The 21,332-nt window shown below is 35.5% G+C and overlaps 2 protein-coding genes and 1 long non-coding RNA gene across 6 annotated transcripts in view; 1 reads left to right on the top strand and 2 right to left on the bottom strand.

Annotated features, from left to right (window-relative positions):
• Nucleotides 1–2,923, bottom strand: part of nrip1b (nuclear receptor interacting protein 1b) — a 77,119-nt gene extending 74,196 nt beyond the window's left edge. For 2 of the 3 annotated variants that reach the window (XR_016149411.1, XR_005623415.2), the window contains exons 1-2: nucleotides 2,767–2,923; nucleotides 2,041–2,237 (exon numbers count right to left, since the gene is read on the bottom strand). The gene's annotated coding sequence lies outside the window, so the exon portion shown is untranslated. The remainder of the gene's footprint in view (nucleotides 1–2,040; nucleotides 2,238–2,766) is intronic. The other variant, XM_089126005.1, reaches the window with a different exon arrangement.
• samsn1b (SAM domain, SH3 domain and nuclear localisation signals 1b) lies at nucleotides 1,584–20,021 on the top strand. 2 transcript variants are annotated; one of them, XM_039675924.2, is made up of 16 exons: nucleotides 1,584–1,680; nucleotides 3,721–3,858; nucleotides 4,182–4,246; nucleotides 5,981–6,018; nucleotides 6,415–6,468; nucleotides 6,770–6,864; nucleotides 7,121–7,183; nucleotides 8,067–8,190; nucleotides 8,261–8,655; nucleotides 10,151–10,225; nucleotides 10,310–10,435; nucleotides 13,480–13,600; nucleotides 13,769–13,920; nucleotides 15,020–15,226; nucleotides 17,592–17,742; nucleotides 19,463–20,021. In XM_039675924.2, exons 1-16 carry the CDS (start codon nucleotides 1,657–1,659, stop codon nucleotides 19,645–19,647), a joined length of 2,013 nt encoding a protein of 670 aa, XP_039531858.2. In that variant the 5' UTR covers nucleotides 1,584–1,656; the 3' UTR covers nucleotides 19,648–20,021. The 2 variants fall into 2 exon arrangements, with proteins under 2 accessions (XP_039531858.2, XP_039531859.2); XM_039675925.2 differs by lacking the exons at nucleotides 1,584–1,680; nucleotides 3,721–3,858; nucleotides 4,182–4,246; ... (4 more) ...; nucleotides 8,067–8,190; nucleotides 8,261–8,655 and adding an exon at nucleotides 9,862–9,948.
• Nucleotides 3,749–9,859, bottom strand: LOC120482012 (uncharacterized). Its single transcript, XR_005623414.2, has 4 exons — nucleotides 9,773–9,859; nucleotides 7,939–8,682; nucleotides 6,804–6,904; nucleotides 3,749–3,878 (listed from the first exon to the last, which is right to left on the bottom strand). It is a non-coding gene; the product is annotated as an uncharacterized LOC120482012 (long non-coding RNA).
• Nucleotides 20,022–21,332: the final 1,311 nt, after the last annotated feature.

Below are 21,332 nucleotides of genomic sequence, written 5' to 3'. Positions count from 1 at the left end.
TTGGTCATCTAAATTTGAAAATATTAATTGGAAAAGAGTTTGGTCTATAACAAGTAAGTTTTGTAATAATAATAAAATTAGAGAGGTTTCATATAAAATTGTATACAGAATTTACCCTGTCAAGGAATTACTTTCTCAACGTTTCCATTTGAATATTGTACGAATTTGTGGCAATCCCAATGAATCTGTAACTCATCTTTTTTTTAATTGTATTTATTCAAAAATGTTTTGGTTGGATTTTCAAATTTCATTTCTAAATTGTTTGAAACATGTCTACGAATTGAGCTTTTTGATGTTGTATTTTTTTTTTTTTTTGTACAGGACAATGTTGACTCCAAAAGTACCATGTGCTTCCTTATACAACTTTTCATATTACTTGGAAAATATCACATTCATGTGAAAAAATGGGTTAAAGCTAAGCCAAGCTTTGAACACTTTATGAAAGAGATTAAAATATAGGGTAATTCATTAGATAAAATTAAGAACAAAAAAGCAAGAAAGACCTATGAAGTATTTTGTAACTTTACCCCTGGCATGATTTTTCTCCATTTCGTTTTTCTTTTCTTTTTTCCCCCTTTATTTTCTATTTGTTGTGAGTTGTATTGTCATGTAAATCACTTTGTATATTCTATGTTGCAATAATAAAAAAAAACCTCACTTGTTTCACATTTCACTTTGGGATCTTCAAAAAAGCTTTAGGCTACTGAGGCAAAATTGTTGGTCGCTCGAGCGACGACGTCACATTTAAGAGTAGTCATATACACACACAACCAGAAGGGGGCGTTAACAGATGAAAAATCCAATGAACTGTCAACAACACTACTTTGGGACTCAACAACCTATGAAAAGGCATATTTACCCCACACAACTCTCTGACCTTGTTTCAGTCTGTCAAACTTTCAGCCTCAGCTGTTTTTATCTGTGGCCAATCAAGTTCTCATGTGTCCAAAAATTACGTTCATACAAGTACCAATCCAAAACTCCAATTCCAGTTCTATTTCATTCTGACCACAATTTCTGTGACCGACTAACCTTGAAACTTTTCCAGGATGAGCATAAGAAAAGCACTTTAAGTCCACGGTCATTCAAAAATAGATCTGCTGGTCATAGGTCTAATCCTGACCAACTAATGTCTTGCAATTAAAACCACAAGAGTCGAAGGCAGTCGAGTACCACAGTATTACCACAATGTTATGGTACCAGTACTATTCCATTTTTTGGGTACTTTTGAATACAAAAGTAAAAACCATGATACTTGAGTAAAATAATTAAGCGCCATGGTATGTCAAATTAGTTAGGGCCTACTTTTTTCACTGTCATTACTTGATTAAAACTCCTAAAAACAAAACTGAAATCATGTCATGTGTCCTCCTGTCCCCTGATGATGGCACGTGGACAGCACATTTGTTTTTGTGCAGGAAGGTGGTGGGTATTTGCAGCTCATTAACAGGCAGGGACGGGGCACGGTGACGGCCACTGCCACTATTGGATTATGGGAGGGATTTTCAACTTGCAATAATCTGTCAGGCCACAGACAGCCCAACAGCCACTCAATCCCAACGCTCTTTATGTGCGGGATGTCACACACTCACACACATATGCCCCTCTCCGATAAAAGTGTGTGAAACTGCAAAGACACAGACGAAAACTTGGACAATGAACCTCTTCTGCTTCACTCTGGTAAGATAACGCTTCCTTGTTTGCTCATACTGACAGCAGGATATGTACTCACTTTGAGTGATTCATCAGATATTCTATCTAGATGATTAAAAGAAATAAGAGGTTGACATCTCATGATCTGAATTGATTCATGCTGACACTGTATGCCATATCAGGTTGAAATGATTATCTGCCGGTAAAAGATTAGTGAATCGATTTAGTGTTGATTTTCCAACATACCTTTATACTACGAACCAATATTTCCCAGATAAAGTTGCTAAAATGCTCATTAGATGTAGATATCATGATATTGTCTTAAGGCTAGAGAAAGTGGGATAGATTTGGCTGGGATTGGGCATGTTGAGCGGAGGTGAGGATTACCGTGAGACTGAGAGCTTCTTACAGCAGATCACGGATCAGCAGAGAGGAAAATGTCCTATTCATGGGTCAGGAATACTACGCCTCTGAAGGTCCTGAGCTGAATCTAGATACATCCATCCAACAACAGCCTGTAGCTCCTGAACATGTGTGAGAGTCGTCTCTGGACAATCCATACTTCGTTTTCACAGAGTGCAGATCTAAAAATCATAGAGCAAGACTTTTAGACACACATCTGCATCTTGGAAATTGTTTAAAGCAGCCATTTTGTAAAAATAACTATAGAGATATATATTATATAAAGTATGTATATGTATGTAATTTTTTATTATATTATTACATATAATCAAAATAATAATTACATACATAGGTTGCATACATTCATAAATAAAAATAGTCGAGGGATACTACTCTCATGCTGCTGTTCTCAGGCCATACTCATTTTCTCAGTCAGTAAAAGGTACATCGAGGAGGACATCATCAATGGCCCGACAGACAAGACAGAGTAGGTTTCTTTTTATATGTAACAGTCTCAGATTTTATTTTATGTCAATTTTGCAACGAAATTCAAACAATAATTAACTGTGGTTTTGGCGCTAATGTGGCGTGAGTGACAGATTGCTATCGCGCCTCAGTTCAAGCTGTGAACGAGCTCTTCCTCTTTGTTACAGCACGAAATATACATAAAAAAACATCAGAAGCCATGATGTAACAAACCGTACAACTTACTGGAATGTATCACGTCTCATGTAATCGTTAAATCGGCGATTCAACCGAAGAAAGTCGTCGATAAAACAGCTGAAAAGAATGTCACCTCAGGAATAGTTCCCTCAGGCAAATTATTGTCACGTGACCACCCCGGAAGCGCCATCTTTAAGGGCATAACTGCTGTGTATACAAAGTTTTATTAGAGAATGTCGTTTAAACAAATATTTATTTCTGTTTAATGTTACGCAAATCATGAAGAAACAAAGTGAAATAGATTATAAAGAGATTATTAAAACAAGACAGAGAGAGGTACAATGCGAACATTTCATTATGGTGTGGATGGGATCCGTAACGTGGAACGTCTTCGTTCAGGAAAACTACATTATGAAAAAAAAAAGAAAAGAAAAACTACATTATGAGGACAAAATGTCCCCACAAAGATCTGAAATCCTTCTCCGTGTGCGGAAATGTTTTGGTCCCCATGAGGAAAACAGCTTATAAATCACAAATGATGTTTCTGAAAATGTGAAAATGCAGAAAGTTTGAAGGGTTAGGCTGTGTGTTTGTGTGTGTGTAAAAATTATGTGTCTAGGCATATATATATGATTTAGTATATGATTTAATACAATCAATTTTTTAATCAATCAATCAATAAAAAAATTCAATCGACCAGTAAAAACATGTGAATACAAATTTAAAATTATAATAAATTAAGCCGGAATAATATAAAATTGAGAAAAGCATAACAAACTACAATAATTTTTGCTATAATAGATATTCAATGTTTCTACTTTAAATAAGAATAATGATACATCACATTTTATCTACATCCTTAACCTTAGAGACTGTTTTAAGGTAAAATTTTTGAGGTATTTCCACTCAGGTTACTTCTGTGATTCATGCTAGTAGCTAGCAAGGCTCTTCTTATATTAAATGTCTTTCTTACAATTCTTATTTATTCTGTGTTTGGTCCAGGATGGCTCTACTGACAGCCTGTACGAACCAGCCCAGATTGGCCTGAACAGTCAAGACTCATTACCCAGAAGGCCACCCAGCCCAAACTCAGCGAAGAACATGGGCGTGTGGAGTGGATCCGAGCCCTGCATCGCCATGGTGGGTTCATCCGCACGTGCCTAGAATTGCAGGGAAAGGGAATTCACATGCTATTTCATGAGACTCTGAACTACAGTTATGTTGAATGTGACATTGAGGACAATATTAATATGCAAAAGTGCTGCCACCTGTATAACCGCTGATTAATCTGTGAGTGACATGCGTGTGTGTGGTACAGCAGGTCACACTCATTAGGAAATTACCAAAATCCCCGCTTTTTCCCCCATGCTTTTTATCCAGACAATGAGCTGATGCACATTTAATGCATCATATATGACCATATCATATATGAAGACTAAATATGTTGTTGTCTCTCATTCCAGAAACTTCCAGAGACTCACACAAGGAAGACTCAGGAAAATAAGACTTTGGAAAAGGCAAAGAGAAAGTAAGTACTGGATCTTTTGGTCTGTTAATGATATTTCAAGACCTGTACAATTTTTCCTTTTTGATTTATTAAAAAAATAGTATATTGTTTATATATAAACAATATGCTATTTTTTTAAATAAATTACCAAAATCCCAGCTTTTTATCCAGACAAGGTGCCGCACATGAGCTGATGCACATTTGATGCATCATATAGAAATAATTTCACAATTATGTGAAGTTTAATTACATTGATGTTAATGCATTTCTAAAAACATCTGTTATGGTAATGATGATAACATTAACATCTCTTCCCTGTAATAGTTACTGTAAGTGTGGCCAGGGTCACCAATTAGATCATCACGTGCTGTATGCTGTGTTGTTTCATGAGAGAATGAGAGAGCTGGATTAGGATTATATTAATTGAGGCAAGTGTGAGGGATTTAGTTACTGTTCTAACCCACCCGTTTAAACCAATCAGATTTGTTCCTGTTACAGCATCACATACTGGTCATGATCTGCCTTCAATGTAGTTTTGATCAGAATAAGTGATGTAATACAGAATAAAACTTAAAACCGAATACTGAATATCAGTGAATAAAAACTGTGATTCAGACTGGATCAAGAACTGATTTAGACAATTTTGCTCAACCTGTTTCATCTCATAGATCCGAGAGTCATTGACAAAATAGACATTGATTTGTTAGTTCTGATCATTTCAAGTAAAAAAATAAATAAATAAATCGCTCCAAATGATTCAAATTGAACTGGAAGTTATTTAGGTGTTTCTGTCACTGTCTTCTTGAGCTCTTAAAAAAGCACCAGTTGATTCTATGATCTATTAACACGAACTAGTGAGTAACAATCGTATAGCCTGTTTTTATTTCTGTATCTGCTGTTTTTTCCGATTGGCAGCCTTCCAAACATTAACTTTTGTGGTTATATGAGTTTATGATTATGTTCGTTGACCATAAAAACAATAAGTTCGGGATTTGAACTCTCTTCTCACATGAAACTAACGGCTAGGCTACTACAACAAAGCTTTCTAAACTAAAATAAATATAAATATCTAAAAATATATTGGTATAACAAAATAGAGTATATTATTTTGCATAATTATTATTGCTTAGTTTTTTTTAATGCTTCAAACTACATTACAACAATGCACACAGGGAAATTAAAAGAAAGGTGTATAATATACATCTTGCTGCATTGTTGTTATGTTTATATATATATATATATATATACATACATACACACACACTGTATATATACACTGAATATATATATAATATTTATTAATCATATTAGTTATATATTTATTTTTTTAGAAAACGGGACAGTGTACATTAATTAACATTCTTAAAAGTAAATGTACCCAAATTAGCCCGAAGGCTAGTTTTCATTATTAGTCCCTTTGCCAGATGTTATTAGGCTCTAAACTAGAGAAAAGAGTTGAACATTACAACACTCTTTGTAAAATACAATTAAACATAGTATACAAAAAGACTATATATATATATATATAGATAGATATATATATATATTTAGATATATATAGATACACATACTAAAACTAAATATATTATTAGTTAAAGTTAAATATGAATGATCTACAATAAAATTAATATTAATAATAATGGAGCAGCATTAATGTTCACATTGCTGGTTATGAAGAAGCCATTTCTTAAGATTAAGCTTAAAAGAGTTAAATGATGTGCACTCTCTAATTGCATTTTCTTATTCATATAACAGGTCCCAAATACTATCGACATCTGAAGATGAGACTACAGGTTTGTCTACTTGTTTAAAAATGTAATGTATACCCTGAATTCCTTGCTGATTGCGTTCACAGTTCATTAAGAACGTAAACCACATGACTAATACTACAGTACTAATAATACTGCAAGTGTAATAGAGTTTAAAGGTCTGTCAGATTCATAACTTGAGGGTCTGTCTGGATCCCGTTGCATTAAGCTTTATCTTTGTCTTAATGTTTGCTTTGTTTCAGGATTAAAAAAAAAATGAAATGATTTTTGCGTTTGACCCACTGAATTTCAGAAAAGCTTTTCTGCTGTATATTTTTAACCAAACGCCGGTCTTGCTGACCTACTTGGCCGCAGCGTCTCTCGATAACACCATTTCATTTGCCTTTTGCTCTTAAAATAACCCGTTATTATCTCTGACAGATCATACCGAATCGTCCTCCAGGAAAAAAGATGGCTTTGTACACGGCAACTCAGGTAAGAGGTCTAAAGATGCTGCAGTGTGTCTGTGCTGTGTTTGTGTGTGTGTTAGCCGAGGAAGTCGGGTGGGCTAGGGGTCAGCGAGGGTCAAACAGTCTTAGTGGATTAGATCAGTGACGACACAAAGCAATTCCAGAAGCCCATGTGAAACATAGGATTTGATTTGGGCTCAGACTGATTCAGTGACAGTCAAATAATATGTGATCAGGGTCACACTTCACAAGTTTCCATCTAAATCTAAAGTCTGAATCGTCATAAATCCACGGCTTGAGCTAAATTATGTTGTGTTTTGATCTAGAGACGGTCAAAGATCACCAGCGGTCAAAACTCACTGTAGAAGGGATAGAGGAGCGGGCGAATTCGGAGAAAACTGTGAGAAATCCTTCGGTCCAGGTAAATCACAGCAGCAACTGCAACACAATTTCACTTTCATCTGAAAAAAAAAAAAAAAACATAAAATATTAATCTTATATTTAAGATGATGTGTCTCTCGATAATACAGGATTAAATTCTCCATTACACTAATGCAAGTCATTCATCTGTGTAATATTGCACTTTTATCATTCTTTCAATGTCAGACCTGAGATTTTTACATTAAGACAATATCACAGATTAATTCAGCATTGGTGTTTTTATTTAATATTTACAGGGTGTGAATTTTGAAGCCTGGAATCCCAATAGAGAAAACTTTGACGGCAAACAGCTAAACTTGGTGAGTTTCTTCTCTTGACAACTTGCTTTTTAACAGTCATTGCACTTAGTTGTGAACAAAATGTCTTTTATGATTTTTGTTTTTTTGTACGGTCACTGCCTTCACTTATGGTTCGGCCCAGACTTTGTATATTTTCCATTCTAATTTTGCGGAAAAATACGCATAATAATTTAAACATGGTAAAATAAAGTTCAGAATATATTTTGGTAACACTTTATGTTAAAGGAGTAGTTCACTTTTAAAAAAAACTTTTGCTGATAATTTACTCACCCCCATGTCATCCAAGATGTCCACGTCAGTCGAAAAGAAATTAAGGTTTTTGATGAAAACATTCCAGGATTTTCTCCATATAATGGACTTCAATGGGGACCAAACGGTTCAAGGTCCAAATGAGAGTTTCAGTGCAGCTTCAAAGGGCTTTAAACGATTCCAGATGATGAATAAGGGTCTTTTCTAGTGAAACGATCGCTCATTTAATAAATAAATAAAAAAGTTTAAGTTTTATAAGCTCAAATGCTCACCTTGCTCTGTTCTGTGATGCGCGTTCGTGACTCTCCTGTTCGAACTCGTTCATCAAAATGAACGAATCTTTTTTCGAGTCAGTTCATTGGTTGAATTAACCAAATGACTCGAACAGGAGAGTCACAAACATGAAAAATATTTTTCATTATAAATGAGAGGTCAGATTATGAGGAACTCAGTAAACGCACATCTGTGAAAGGCTTCTAATAAGGGCGGCAGAGTGTTAATATTACCCAGAAGCCCCAGCAGTTTAGGGAATTTCATGTGTGTTGATCTTCAGCCAGATTAAGGGAGGTCAACTGTAAGGAGCATCTCCGATCTCCCTCATGTGCTGTAATCACCCAATGTCACTTTATTTCAGACCAGGAGGTCAGAGGGCGAGGACGAGACGCAAGGAAAGCTGAAGAAAATCCAGAAACTGGTAGGAGTGAAAAAGGGAGGTCAAAGTGTCACGGAGGAGTCCAGGAACAACACAGAGCCTGCTGGTAAGAAACCTAAAAACACGTGAACTAAATATCAATGCAAAAGCTGCATAATCTATGTTACTTCCTTCAGGTCATTTGACAGAATCCAATGGCAAAGATCACAGTCCTGTCATAACCTGCATCAGTCTGACCAAAAAAGCTGAGAAGAAGCCCACAAGACAACCACCTCCTTCCCAGCAGCCCCTGCAGGAGAAGAATGTGGATACAACAGAAACAGAGGGTTCCTGTTCCTTTCAGGAGTACTGGAGTCCCGTGGCGTATTCTCCAGCGTGGGACACATCCACACACACCTGCCACAGGTCAACGGCTGAACAGGTCATGTATAACTTCAACTTCACCCTCCCCAGAGACACAGACTGGGATAAATACGAGGAGCTCTTTCACCGATTGGACCCCTACAAACGAGACCAGCAAGCCAGATGGATCACCCACTCCGTCATGGACCTGGACATGCCGGACGCCCTGGTGAGAAACTGATCAGACCTGCACTTCCTGTTCAAAAGAACACAATTGAAGTCAGTCATATAATGGAGGTCTATGGTCACCACCTCAAAGAGCAGCACAGAGAAGTCCAAATTAAACATGATTTAATGACTCGTAAATATAAGTACACATTGATGGCCCAGCGGTTTGTGTGAGAAAATGAACAGTATTTATATCGTTTTACCTTGTTTACACAGAGATTTCAGAAGTGTTACCCTGATTTCGATATATCAACAGACAACATTGATTTTTTTTCACAACTGCATGAGAGATTGCTTACACTCAGAAGGTAATACAAAATAAGATAAACAAACAAAACCAACCATTATGTATAAACATGACCGGACAAATGAACACTGAAAAGACTTAAATACAAAGCAAATGAGGGAAATAATGACAAACACCTGTAACTGGAAACTAAATAAAGGAGAACGTGTGACTGAGAAAACAAATTAAAAGTCCATGACAATGAAATTAATATCAAAATAACTGATATTTTATATCTCATATTTTAAGGATGAAATAATATATGTGGTTTTTTAATGTAATATGCACTACTGTTCAAAATCTTTAGAAATGAATAATTACAGTAAATGTATCAACTATCAAGTAGGGAACATTAAAGACATTTAAAATGTTACAAACTATTTCCATTTCAAATAATTGTTGTGGCCTATTCATCAAACGAAATCCTGAAGTTTCCTGAAGATGGATTGAAATGTTTCTTGAGTATTAAATCATGATTTCTGACGGATCGTGTAACACTGGCGGAAGACAAAAGTCAAAACAGGAATAAAACACATTAAAGTTATTTTAAATTGTAATAATATTTCACAATATTACTGTATTTTGATCAAATAAATGCAAAATAAGGGACTTCTTTCAAAAACATTTTTTAAACATCTTACTGACCCCCTTTTTGAGTGGTAGGGTACATATTAATTAATTTTATATTAATTAAACTCTATGTTACCGTGATTTATTATCTATACGATCACATACACATTATATCAGCCTATCTTTAATAAAGTTGATGTTAATGAGCTCACATTATTTTCTCTTAAAGTCAGTGATTAGAGATGTCAGAGTAGACACTCACATCCTGTGTGCGGTTGAGGAAGTGTGTTTAGACTCGACTGCGTGTGTGAGGCCAGCGCTGGTGTCTTCAATAAGAGTTGAGTTGCTTTCTGTCAGAGAAAAACATTTGACACAATTGACAAAATGCTTCAAAGGAAACCATCCAATGTCTCTGACAAATCAAGGAACAAACCCAAGGTAAAAACTTTGTTTTTTTCCGGAAACAAACAGTTTGTCCATCTATTGTGGTGAAAGGAGACATTACGCAAGTACTAACACTTCGTTCGCTTAAACAGTTTGTTATTCTGTTTTGACCTTTTCTGTTTGAGTTCCATGAGATAAAGTCATCTCTTCTGTGTGACGTGACAGACATTATCCGATGTAATTCATTGTGTTTCAGCGATCCACCAGTTTTGGGATGTTTGACAGACAGCAGGTCACCCAGGTCAAAGCTGAAGATAAGGGAGAAAGTTTGGTGAGTGTTTCTCTTTTCAATAATGCACATATAAACACTGTAAAAAATGGTCTTGCATTGAACTCCATGCATGTGTGTGTGTAGGCTGTGGAAGCAGCGGAGGTGGACCCCAGTAAATCAGGAGGTCTCGGGAAGAAGATGAAGAACATCTCGCTGACCATGCGTAAAAAAATGGGCCGGAAATACACTAAAGCCCTGTCAGAGGAAACGGTGAGCGCTGGTTTGACAGCTCAGCACCTTTAACCTTTAAAACAAAAGCAAAACTCACCAACTGTGTAGTTGCACTCTTGTCTTAACTCGAAAAAAAACCTCGTGTTTATAAGAAGAGCTGAACCTAAATAACCTTTATTCTTAGGTTATTTAGGTTCAGCTTGGGTTCTATAGCGTTTTGAGATGTTTTTTCATTGGTTGTTCAATTAATTGATTTCTAGGTAACTTTTTCAGCACAAATAATTTGTAAAATATCCAAAGTGCAATTTAATATAATAGGGTAGAGATCCATAAAAAAGTAATATAAAAGTAGTGTGTGACCTGCATGTTATATTTAGATTTCATGTGAGGAAAAGATGTTTATCTCTGAAAATCTTCCTTAGATCCTCATCAAAAAGACTTAATTATAGTGTAGGTGCAAATTAGCTTTTTTTTAATCAGTCAGTTTGGGTTTAATTTTTTATTTTTGAGTGAAGAGTAAAAGTTTTTTGCAGAACTGGTAAGTTTCTCCTCCTACATTTATCTTGAGTAAACAGTGGATTAAAGCAGGAAAAACAAGAACTAAGTCTTTGTAGTTTTCTCATTTGTTTAAACCTTGTTCATGAATCTGTCTTTATTTGCCGCTGTGCTAGAGCTGCTTGTGTGGGTGGATTACATGTCTGGGGTAAAAATGGCATCGAAGCTCTCGTGGATTTAAGACTTTGCTCCTTTGAGCGGCCCGCGGCCTCGCACGACCCCGACTTTGTACCTGAAGACCTGTCACCCACCTATCAGCTTTAGGATGGGACCAGTGTTCATTCTCACAGCAAATTTTGATTTAGTTTTAGTCATTTTTAGTCGACTAAAATATAATGTTTTTAGTAGGGCTGTGCAAAAATTAAATTGCAATTAATCGCATCCAAAATAAAAGTCTGTGTTTACATAATATATTTGTGTGTGCTGTATATAATTATTTTGTATATATAAATACCTATGCATGCATGTATATATTTAATTTATATATATTTATTTGTGCTTAAATTCTGTATGTATATATATAAATACATAATATAAATTATATAAATATAAATATTTTATATATGAATAACAAATTTTCTTAAATATATGCATGCCTGTGTTTGTATTTATATATACAAAATAATTATACACAGCACACACAAATATATTATGTAAACACAGACTTTTATTTTGGATGCGATTAATCGCAATTAATTTTTGCACAGCCCTAGTTTTTAGTTAAATTGTAACGCATTAATTTAGAATTTCTCTAAAACGTCTAAACTGGTATACTCCCCGAGAAAACATCTATTAACCTATTAATATGAATGATTTTTAAGTTTGAACACAGATACAGATTTAACTAAGGTGACTTAAAAACATCTTAAAATTAAATAAAACTACTTTTCCTAAAGTAAAACATGATTTAAGCATTCTTTATACCTACTTGCATACATCATTATTCTTTCAAGCAGACATATTTATTTGTAGGAATTAAATAAGCTATTAACAAACAGTGAAAGCCTTTCTCTTTTTTTGTTGCTTGATGACACAGACAGCATGAGGTTTCTTACCTACTGTCACTTTAAGACATCAGATCATGTCCTCGTTTGCATCCAATGACATGCGGATCCAATTGCACTGATGCACATCTGTTTAAGACATAACCAACATAGTTAACATGAATACTCTTCAAAATGGACATTTACATTTTTTAACGTTTTATAAGACCGCGGGGTAGATCAGCACGTTACAGTAGGCTACAAATGTGCGCATGACATCAGTTCTGACTGGATCGACATTTTCCTCAAGTTTTTATTCGTTAACGAAAATTATTTTCGTCAGTTTTCTCATTCAAAACTAGGTTTAATTTAGTTATCGTCTCGTTTTGGTCTGTGAAGTAATGTCGTTGGCGAATGGGCTATTTGCTCCGAATTTGACAAGGATGCTCGTCCATTTCCGGTTGTGGAGATTAAAGCGGAGGAAAACCGAGGAAAACGGGATCATGGCAGAGTCTTCAAAATTTACCGTCTTTAAAACGAAACGTACATACGTTTAGATGTAATTTTATATATATAGTTATGTTTATTTAATATATTTTTAAAAAGAAGCATAAACACAACGACGGGTGTCTGTTTTATCTGTTTTTGTGACTAACGTTTCTTTAGTATAACCATGGAGTATAAAATTCAATTCGGTTTTGCATTGGACTCAACGATCGGCGGAAGTTATCGAGCATCCTTACACCTTCACCGGAAATACCGACTTTCTCTCACGAAAATTTCTTTGGAAAAACAAACACCATTACATAAGAAATTCAGATGTAGTGAAGTCATTTAGTGAGGGAGGTTTGAATTTTATTGATTTTGATGTAATGAATGGCAAAGGTAAAAGAGGTTCAGTTTAAAATTATTAATGATATTTATCCTTGTAATGCTTTCCTAAGACACAGATTTAATATGGATTGTAATGAGTGCACCTTTTGTGAAACGAACATAGAGTCGTTGGAACATTTATTTTTTTTATGCAAATTCTCAAAGAAATTCTGGCATGACCTTTATAATTGGTTAAGATTGAAATATGAAATACCTGACTTTAAATTTAAAACTATAAAGTATTTGTCTCTGGCTTTGAGTTACGATCTTGAATTTGTGGTGAACAGTATTGTGCTGTTGGCCAATTACTTCATACACAAATGCAGATTCTTTAAGAACCCTCCCACTTTCAGTCTCTTCCATAAAGATTTACTGATAAGACTGGTGCATAACAAAAAAAACCCTTAAATTATTTAATCTTCTGAAGATTTTGTTTGATGATTCCCCCCTTGTGTAATATTTTATTTATTTACGTGTTCTTTACATGTTTTTGTTTTCTATTTTTTTTTCTTTTCTTAGATTTATAGTGTTCATGTATTTTTTTGTGCTGCTATTTGGACTGTTTTGTAATCATTTAAGATCTGTATCTTGATGTTTGTTGGTATTTTGTATGTTTTTTGAGCAAAAAAAAAAAAAAACACTTTCTCTCACGAACGCTGATGTCTCTCACAGGGCGAGGAGAACGAAGCTGCGGCGGCTGATGTTGTGGACGGTACGATGGCCAAAGCCTGCAAACACTCCAGCAACTCGGTGGAGAGTTTGTTCAGTTTGCACAGCGGCCAGAGCTCATCTAGTAAGCTGATCTTCTACAACTAGTAAATCACTTATTATTGGGCCATTTGCATTTTAAAAAGTAAAACAGAGCTGCAAACCGGATCAGTTTGCTGATTTGACATTTTGGTGCAGATGTGCTCTTAACATTTCAGCCATGTGGTTGTGTTTGCATTTCCTGATGTTTTAGGTGGTGTGACCAGCAGCTCTGAGGGTTATAGTAACAGGGACAGCCTGCGTTTAGAAGAAGACGTGCCCTATACAGGACAGTTCTGCGGGAGAGCCAAGGTCCACACCGACTTTGTTCCCAGTCCGTATGACACAGAGTCTCTCAAACTCAAGGTAAGAACTCTAACCTGAGATCTTAAGCGACAAGAAACAAACTCGACTCAATACAAACGACTTTTTCGATTTTTGGGAAAGATGAATGTGTATTTAAAATGGATCATTTATGTAGAAGAAATGCGAATTTGGAGCTTTCTAGACTGAGAAAATCCAGAAATTGTATTTTTGGCTGATGTGGATGAAAGACAACAACTCCCAGAATGCACTTGCTTCGCTGCCCTAGGAGGCCACGCCTACCGGTAACAGAGCGCAGTCGTTAAACAACAAGTGATGAGTCCGCCCGAAAATGTGTTTGGAGATGGCCCAAAATGTCCGCGATTTGCGTTCTACAGTCGCCGTTGATTCTGTTTCCTGTGGCGAGCGGGACGAGTGAGGGCCGCGGGAGAACGGCGGGATTACCCATGAGCGCCACCTGTGAGACGCACCGGTCTCGTATCTCTCACGGAGGAGCGGGGATTTTCTTAGCGATGTTAAAACGCACATCAACCGATCACTTGTTTAGCGTTTACATTCAGATTCACCAATCGGAACGAATTCAGTTCGATTGAAACTAAAGCTGTGCATGTAAACAATGAAAAAGCAAAAGCTGAATCCCGGACATCGACGGGAAAAAGAGGACGGTAACCCCGACTACTCGGCTTTCTCCACAGAACAAGAGCCTGCTAGCTTAGCTTCCAAAACAAGATGGCCGACACTATGTGTTCATTCTGTGAGTGAGATCGCCCTCTATGGGCGGGTTGAGGACTTTAGCCTCTGGACAAAACATCCTCTGATGACGCAAAATGACAATTTTTTGTTTTTTCCAGACAAAAAAATACATAAATCTCTCGTCTCAGGGGGATATGAGGGGGGAAAGCACGGTAATTCGAAAATACTACAGGTTTCCTACTAATACAAAGATTAATGCTAAATCCTGAAGTATCCCTTTAAGCAACACAACAGTTTTCCACATTGATATTAATGTTTCTTGAGCACATTAGAATTATGTCTGACTCAGACTCTCTAAAAGTCAAGGTAAAAACACCCTGAGATGACGAGTAACAAGCTCGTTTGCATTTGGTTTTTCCATTAACGTGTTTTCTTTTTCGTTCGTAAGGTGGGAGATGTGATTGAGATCATCAGTAAACCTGCAATGGGAATCTGGACTGGGATGCTAAACGGTAAAGTGGGAAACTTTAAGTTCATCTACGTTGACGCGCTGGTGGAGGAAAGCGTGCCGGAGCCGAGGATTCGCTCTCACCGGAGGAGCAGAAGACCTCGACCCAAAACCCTTCAGGAGTTTCTGGAAAGACTCAATCTGGAGGTACAACTAAATACTGTATCTGAAGATCAACCTCCATTAGCTTGTTAGATATGGAGTCAAAGTAGGGCCATATATATCTGCAAAATAAAACAATGTTTCGCAAAAAAAAAAATGTTTTGCAAATAAAAACAAACGTTTTGCAAAAAAAATATATGTTTTGCAAAAAAAAAATGTGGTGCAAATAAAAGTAGAGTATTGAGGAAAAAATTCTTTTTTGCAAGTAAAATAAATAATTGCAAAAGAAAAGTTGACCAATGGGGGAAAAAATAAAGTTTAGCAAAGTAAACTTTGACTTTGCAACACATACTTCCCTTTGCGCCGCTCCTTTAAATCCGCGTTTCAGTCATCCGTGCCTCTGCGGCGCACGCTTTGCTTTACGCTTCCTTTTTCTTTGCACCTCGCTTTGTGTCCCTGATTTGACGTGGGGGGCGGGGTCAAGAGGTTGGGGTGTGTACAACATAGACATCATATAGGTAGACGCCCTATCGACCGCTACTGCCTATTAGCACGGACGAGAATTGGAGCCGCCATCTTAAACCGGTCATCCGCTCCGCTCAGTGTAATCTGAATAGCAGGTGAAATGAGCTGTCAGCGCATTAAATTAATCATATCTCACTGAATACTGAACTGATTTTCACGGGGGTTTTTTTTGCTGCAAAGGTCATACATGTAGCTATGATACAGGACACATGGTTCGGCGTATTTTAATATCCATTGTAGGTTAACAGTAATATAATATTCTGATATAAGATATAAAGTGACCAGACACAATATATATGTGATGAAGGATATAATGTATTTTATAATTTACACACTATAAATATAATAAAGAAGCAGAAACAGATAGTAGCAGTAAAGTAAGATATTTTAATAAGTTGAAGAAACAGTTTATGATTGACACACGCACATACACACGCACACACGAACAGACACACACACTCTCTCTCTCTCTCTCTCTCTCTCTCTCTCTCTCTCTCTCTCTCTCTCACACACACACACACACAGAATGCAGCCACCTGTAATAAAAATTGAGAAGAAGCTTTTCAACGTGTTTGCATCAGTAACGTTAATTTCTAAAAATTAAATTCAGACAACATTAAGCCTATACCTTTTTTATTGTATGTGGATGTAGGAGGGGAAAATGTCGAGACTAAAGCCCTATCGGATTAACTTTACAAGGGTAGATGGGGTAAGTTAATGTAATTTTACCACAGGACTTCTGTAATATCAATAGCCAAATCGCATGTGGTAAGATATAGGTTATCAATAAAACTAGAAGTTGGAGAGGTAACTCAATTTGCGCATCGCTGTCATGCGTGTAGGCTATATTACGTTGCTTTCTGATGTGCGCAAACACAAATAACCTATACAACAGGGCAGTTGAATGCTTATCTGACAACCTAGAAGCTCTTGTAATTATTACTTTAACAGTTACCCCACCTCTCCATGCCGAGTGAACACCGGCTGATGCAGTAAACAGCATTTCACAACGATTTCAGTACAGTTATAGAACATATCCTTGGTCCTTCTCGATTATCTGGTAATATTCTATTCACAAAATACAACCAATAGTACGGTAATGTTAAGACTTACTTGTGAAAAGCCCTATTTTCGGTGATCCGGCGATTAGAACAGGAAAATGCTCCACAGTGCTCTGGCATCTTATCTGCTGCCACGCAACGAGACTAGGAAGACGACCGGTTCAAGATGGCGGCCGGATTTCTCGTTTTCCAGCGGACAATAGGGTATCTAGTCTCTATATGATATCTATGCTTGTACACACCCCAACCTCTTGACCCCGCCCCCCACGTCAAATCAGGGACACAAAGCGAGGTGCAAAGAAAAAAGAAGCGCAAAGGAAAGCGTGCGCCGCAGAGGCACGGATGACTGAAACGCGGATTTAAAGGAGCGGCGCAAAGGGAAGTATGTGTTGCAAAGTCAAAGTTTACTTTGCTAAACTTTATTTTTTCCCCCATTGGTTAACTTTTCTTTTGCAATTATTTTTTTTACTTGCAAAAAAGCATTTTTCGTCAATACTCTACTTTTATTTGCACCACATTTTTTTTATTTGCAAAACATATATTTTTTTTGCAAAACATTTGTTTTTATTTGCAAAACATATATATTTTTTGCAAAACATTTTTTTATTTGCAAAACATATATATTTTTTGCAAAACATTTTTTTATTTGCAAAACATTTTTTTTTTTTTTTGCAAAACATTTTTTTATTTTGCAGATATATATGACCCTATATTTACTCCATAGTTAGATTCTCTTTCAGAGATCTCATCAACAGGATGTTATGTATTACCTGTGAAGTTTATGAAAGTTGGTGGGGCTTTAACAGATCAAATTGTTACCGCAGGAGCACATTTCATCTCTGCTGTTGAACGGCTATCAGACGGTGGACGATCTTCGGGATTTGAAGGAGCAGCATCTCTTAGAGCTGAACGTGACCGACCCCGAACACAGACACCTGCTGCTCGCAGCGGCGGAAAGCCTGCAGGACCCTGAATGTACGTGGTTGAACATCAAAAGGCAGAAAAATGTTTCATAACATGTCAGGAAAATGCACATAAATGATATGATCTTTGTTGTTGAATTTTCACTTTTATATTAAAGCTCTCACAGTTAAAGTGTTGACGTAGGATGAGCTCAAAAACAAACCTCATCAAAGCCACAATGGTGAAGCGACAGCCTGAAAGCTCCAGTTTTAACACATTTCCCCCAGATAAAAATCTAGTTTCTTCTACTCGGTGTATCATAGCTGTGGTGCCATAAAAATTGAACACAAAACAAAGATGAGATCAAATACATTTAAGTAAGATATTATTAAATAATACGTATTCAAATATATATTTAAATTAATAATATAAAATTTTGAATAAATATTTTAATAAAATTGTTTTGTTAATTATGTCATCATGACACAATAAATTAATCACAGAAAAAGTCCATTTTAAAATAGTTTTTAAACAATGTCAAAAATGCACATTAATTTTTTTTAAACAATGTCAAAAATGCACATTAAATTTTTTTTAATAATGTTTACACATTTAAATAAAATAAGATATTTTAATATATTTAAATGAATAATATTACATATTAGAAAATTGTCAAATAAAAAATTGAATACAAAACAAAGATAATATATATTTTAAATTAAATGAAATCCTATACATTTAAATAAGATCTTATTAAATATGTATTTGAATATATATTTAAATAAATAATATTACATTTTGAATAAATATTTTAACTAAATATTTTAATAAAATTGTTTTGTTTGTTATGTCATGACACAATAAATTAACCACAGAAAAAGTACATTTTCAGAAAATAGTTTTTAAACAATGTCAAAATGCACATTAATTTTGTTTTTTAATAATGTTTACACATTTTAAATAAAATAAGATATTTTAATATATTTAAATGAATAATATTACATATTAGAAAATTGTCAAATAAAAAATTTAATACAAAACAAAGATAATATATATTTTAAATGAAATCCTATACATTTAAATAAGATATTATTAAATAATACGTATTTGAATATATTTAAATAAATAATATAAAATATTGAATAAACTAAATATTTTAATAAAATTGTTTTGTTTTTTATGTCATGACACGATAAATTAACCACAGAAAAAGTACATTTTCAGAAAATAGTTTTAAAAAATATTTTTTATACTTTTTTGAATGCTATATTTACACATTTAAATAAAACAAGATATTTTAATACATTTAAATTAATAATATTACATATTAGAAAATTGTCAAAGAAAAAAATTGAATGAAATTAATTTGTAAAAAAGAGGATATGGAATATATTTAAATGGATAATATAAACTAAATCTATAAATGACAAGAATAGGGGGTCTCAGTTTTTTTTTTTTCATTACCGTAAAAAATAAAAAATAAAAAATGATGCTAGTGGAAAATAGTGAATGTCATTGAGGCCAGTTGCCTGCATATGATGAAAGACCCGACAGGAAGTGTGTTGAGCAGTGTGTGTGTGTGTGTGTGTATCCGTCTTATACAGCCACACCTCACAAACTGCATTAAACTTTGCAATACACAGTAAAAAATTGCGTGCGCTGTGTGTTATAACAACATACTTCCAAGTAATGCATGAATGTCTATGCACAATCACCTGATCGCGTCATCATTACGTCTGTGTGTCTACAAGACCGGAGTTTGTTGTGAAAGCTTTGTTTTTTTCTGACGCAGATAATAATCAGAGCTTGGGAGAGCCGAACGAGGAGCCCAAATCTCCCTCTGAAGAAGTCAAAGTGGAACTGAACAACTGTCCCAGAGACTCAGGCTGTTACATCGGATCGGACTGTTCAGACAACAGTAAAGAGGACACGGAGACCCAATTGGCCCCTCTCAGCCCACCTGTAACAGAAGCATAAACCACAGCCGTGCATAATGCTTTTTTTTTGCGCTCGCCTGCCGCTGGTTGGTGCAAAAACTCTTACCCGCTGACCACAACCTATTTTGGCTGGAGGTTTTGAGTGTGTAAAGAAGCCTTTGTGTTTCAGATCTGTTGCATTAAGGAGTTTTGGACCGGGGTTTGCCTCTGATGACACTCACATCATGGACACTGTGAGAGGGAGATATTACAGATATTAAAGATGAAACATGTAAATATGCTGTAAATATGGTGAGAGAGGTAAAGCTTTGCTCATGTAAACCATTTAAACTTTGCCTTGCACATGTTAGACGAAACAAACTACTGTGATTACAAATGCATTATTTTATGCAATAAAAAGAATTCTTCATATCATACTAATTTCATCTGTTACATATCTAGTCATATTAATACAGTGATAGCTAGTGGTACAGACACAGTTAATGTAGGTGGCTTCCTGAATGTAAAAGTGTCACTGAGATGCTAAAGAGAGAGAGATCAGAAATGCTCTGGGTCATTCGCCCTGATTTGTTGCTGCCATCTAGTGTGAGAGATTACTTACTACATCCAGAAGAAATCGGCAAACTATCATTGCACAAGTAACTCAAAAGTGTTTGGCAAATCATTTTCGGTGACTCTTTATAATAACTCACATTATTGACATTACCAAATATGAAATATAGTGGTTTATTAATCATTAGTTAATGCACATTCAAATAATTGTTGAATATGCATAAACTATAGACTTGTTAATGATTATACACTAGCGTTCAATGGTTTGATATCAGTAAGATTTAAAATTTACATTAAAATTTAAACACAAAAATTCAATTTAGTTTACACGGAGGTGATAATGGTATTCTTTTAAAAAAAAATTGCACTTTTAATCATTTCAAAAGTTTGCGTTTTCAGGCATCCATGAAGACGCTGGTTGATCGTGTAAATGAACGGCCAAAAAACATGAAAAGAAATATTTTTTTATTCGAAAATGGTGTTGTGTAGGCTAAACAGTGCATTAAATAAAAAATTAGACATTGTAAAGCTAAAGTATCATTCTGTGAGACTAAAGCCTAGTTCACACACTACATGATTTTAAGCCCGATTTGCAAATCGTTGAGCTCACCGACGACGACAGCTCAGTATGAAAGAGCCAACAACGCATCAAAGACGCTCGCAGACGCGTCGGAGAGCCGAGAAAAACATCTTTTTTTATTTTTACCTTTTTCTTATTACAATAAACATGCTAGATATCCAGAGCTGTCGCACGACCACGACTCAACCTCAATGATGTCATGAGCTACTACAGCCAATCATAGCAAGGCATGGGTTGAGGTCGACGCCCTTCATTTACACAACAATGGCGTTTTGGGCGCCTAAAAAAACAAAAAACTTTTTTAAAAGCAGCTTTCAAAGTGGACGTTTTTGAAAACGGTCTCCGTGTAAACAGAAAAAAACGTTAATCACTGATGACGTCACTTTGTAGGACAACTCGGAAGCTAGCGGCGCATGGGTTCCCACCATCGAAAAGCTATCCATTTTCCCCATAGACTTTTGGAAAATCGCAAAAAATAAGATCTGTGTTTAACAAAGAGTTGTGACCCTTACACGTTTTGTCTATCAAGATAATCTTTACAAGTTAATCCAACATTTATACATTTTGAAGCCTATATAAAAAACCAAAAAACA

Source organism: Pimephales promelas, chromosome 23 (genome assembly GCF_988280905.1).
Source record: "Pimephales promelas chromosome 23, fPimPro1.hap1.1, whole genome shotgun sequence".
NCBI lineage: Eukaryota > Metazoa > Chordata > Actinopteri > Cypriniformes > Leuciscidae > Pimephales > Pimephales promelas.
Note: the sequence above shows the minus strand (reverse complement) of the source record. Positions and strands in the feature narration are given on the sequence as shown.

What these genes read in the sequence shown, in the direction of transcription:
- samsn1b (XM_039675924.2), top strand. Translation starts at nt 1,657, where the DNA reads ATGAACCTCTTCTGCTTCACTCTG. An exon ending in CCGAGCCCTGCATCGCCATG is followed by an intron (nt 3,859 to 4,181) that starts GTGGGTTCATCC and finishes CTCTCATTCCAG; the next exon opens with AAACTTCCAGAGACTCACAC. An exon ending in CAGAGTCTCTCAAACTCAAG is followed by an intron (nt 13,921 to 15,019) that starts GTAAGAACTCTA and finishes TTCGTTCGTAAG; the next exon opens with GTGGGAGATGTGATTGAGAT.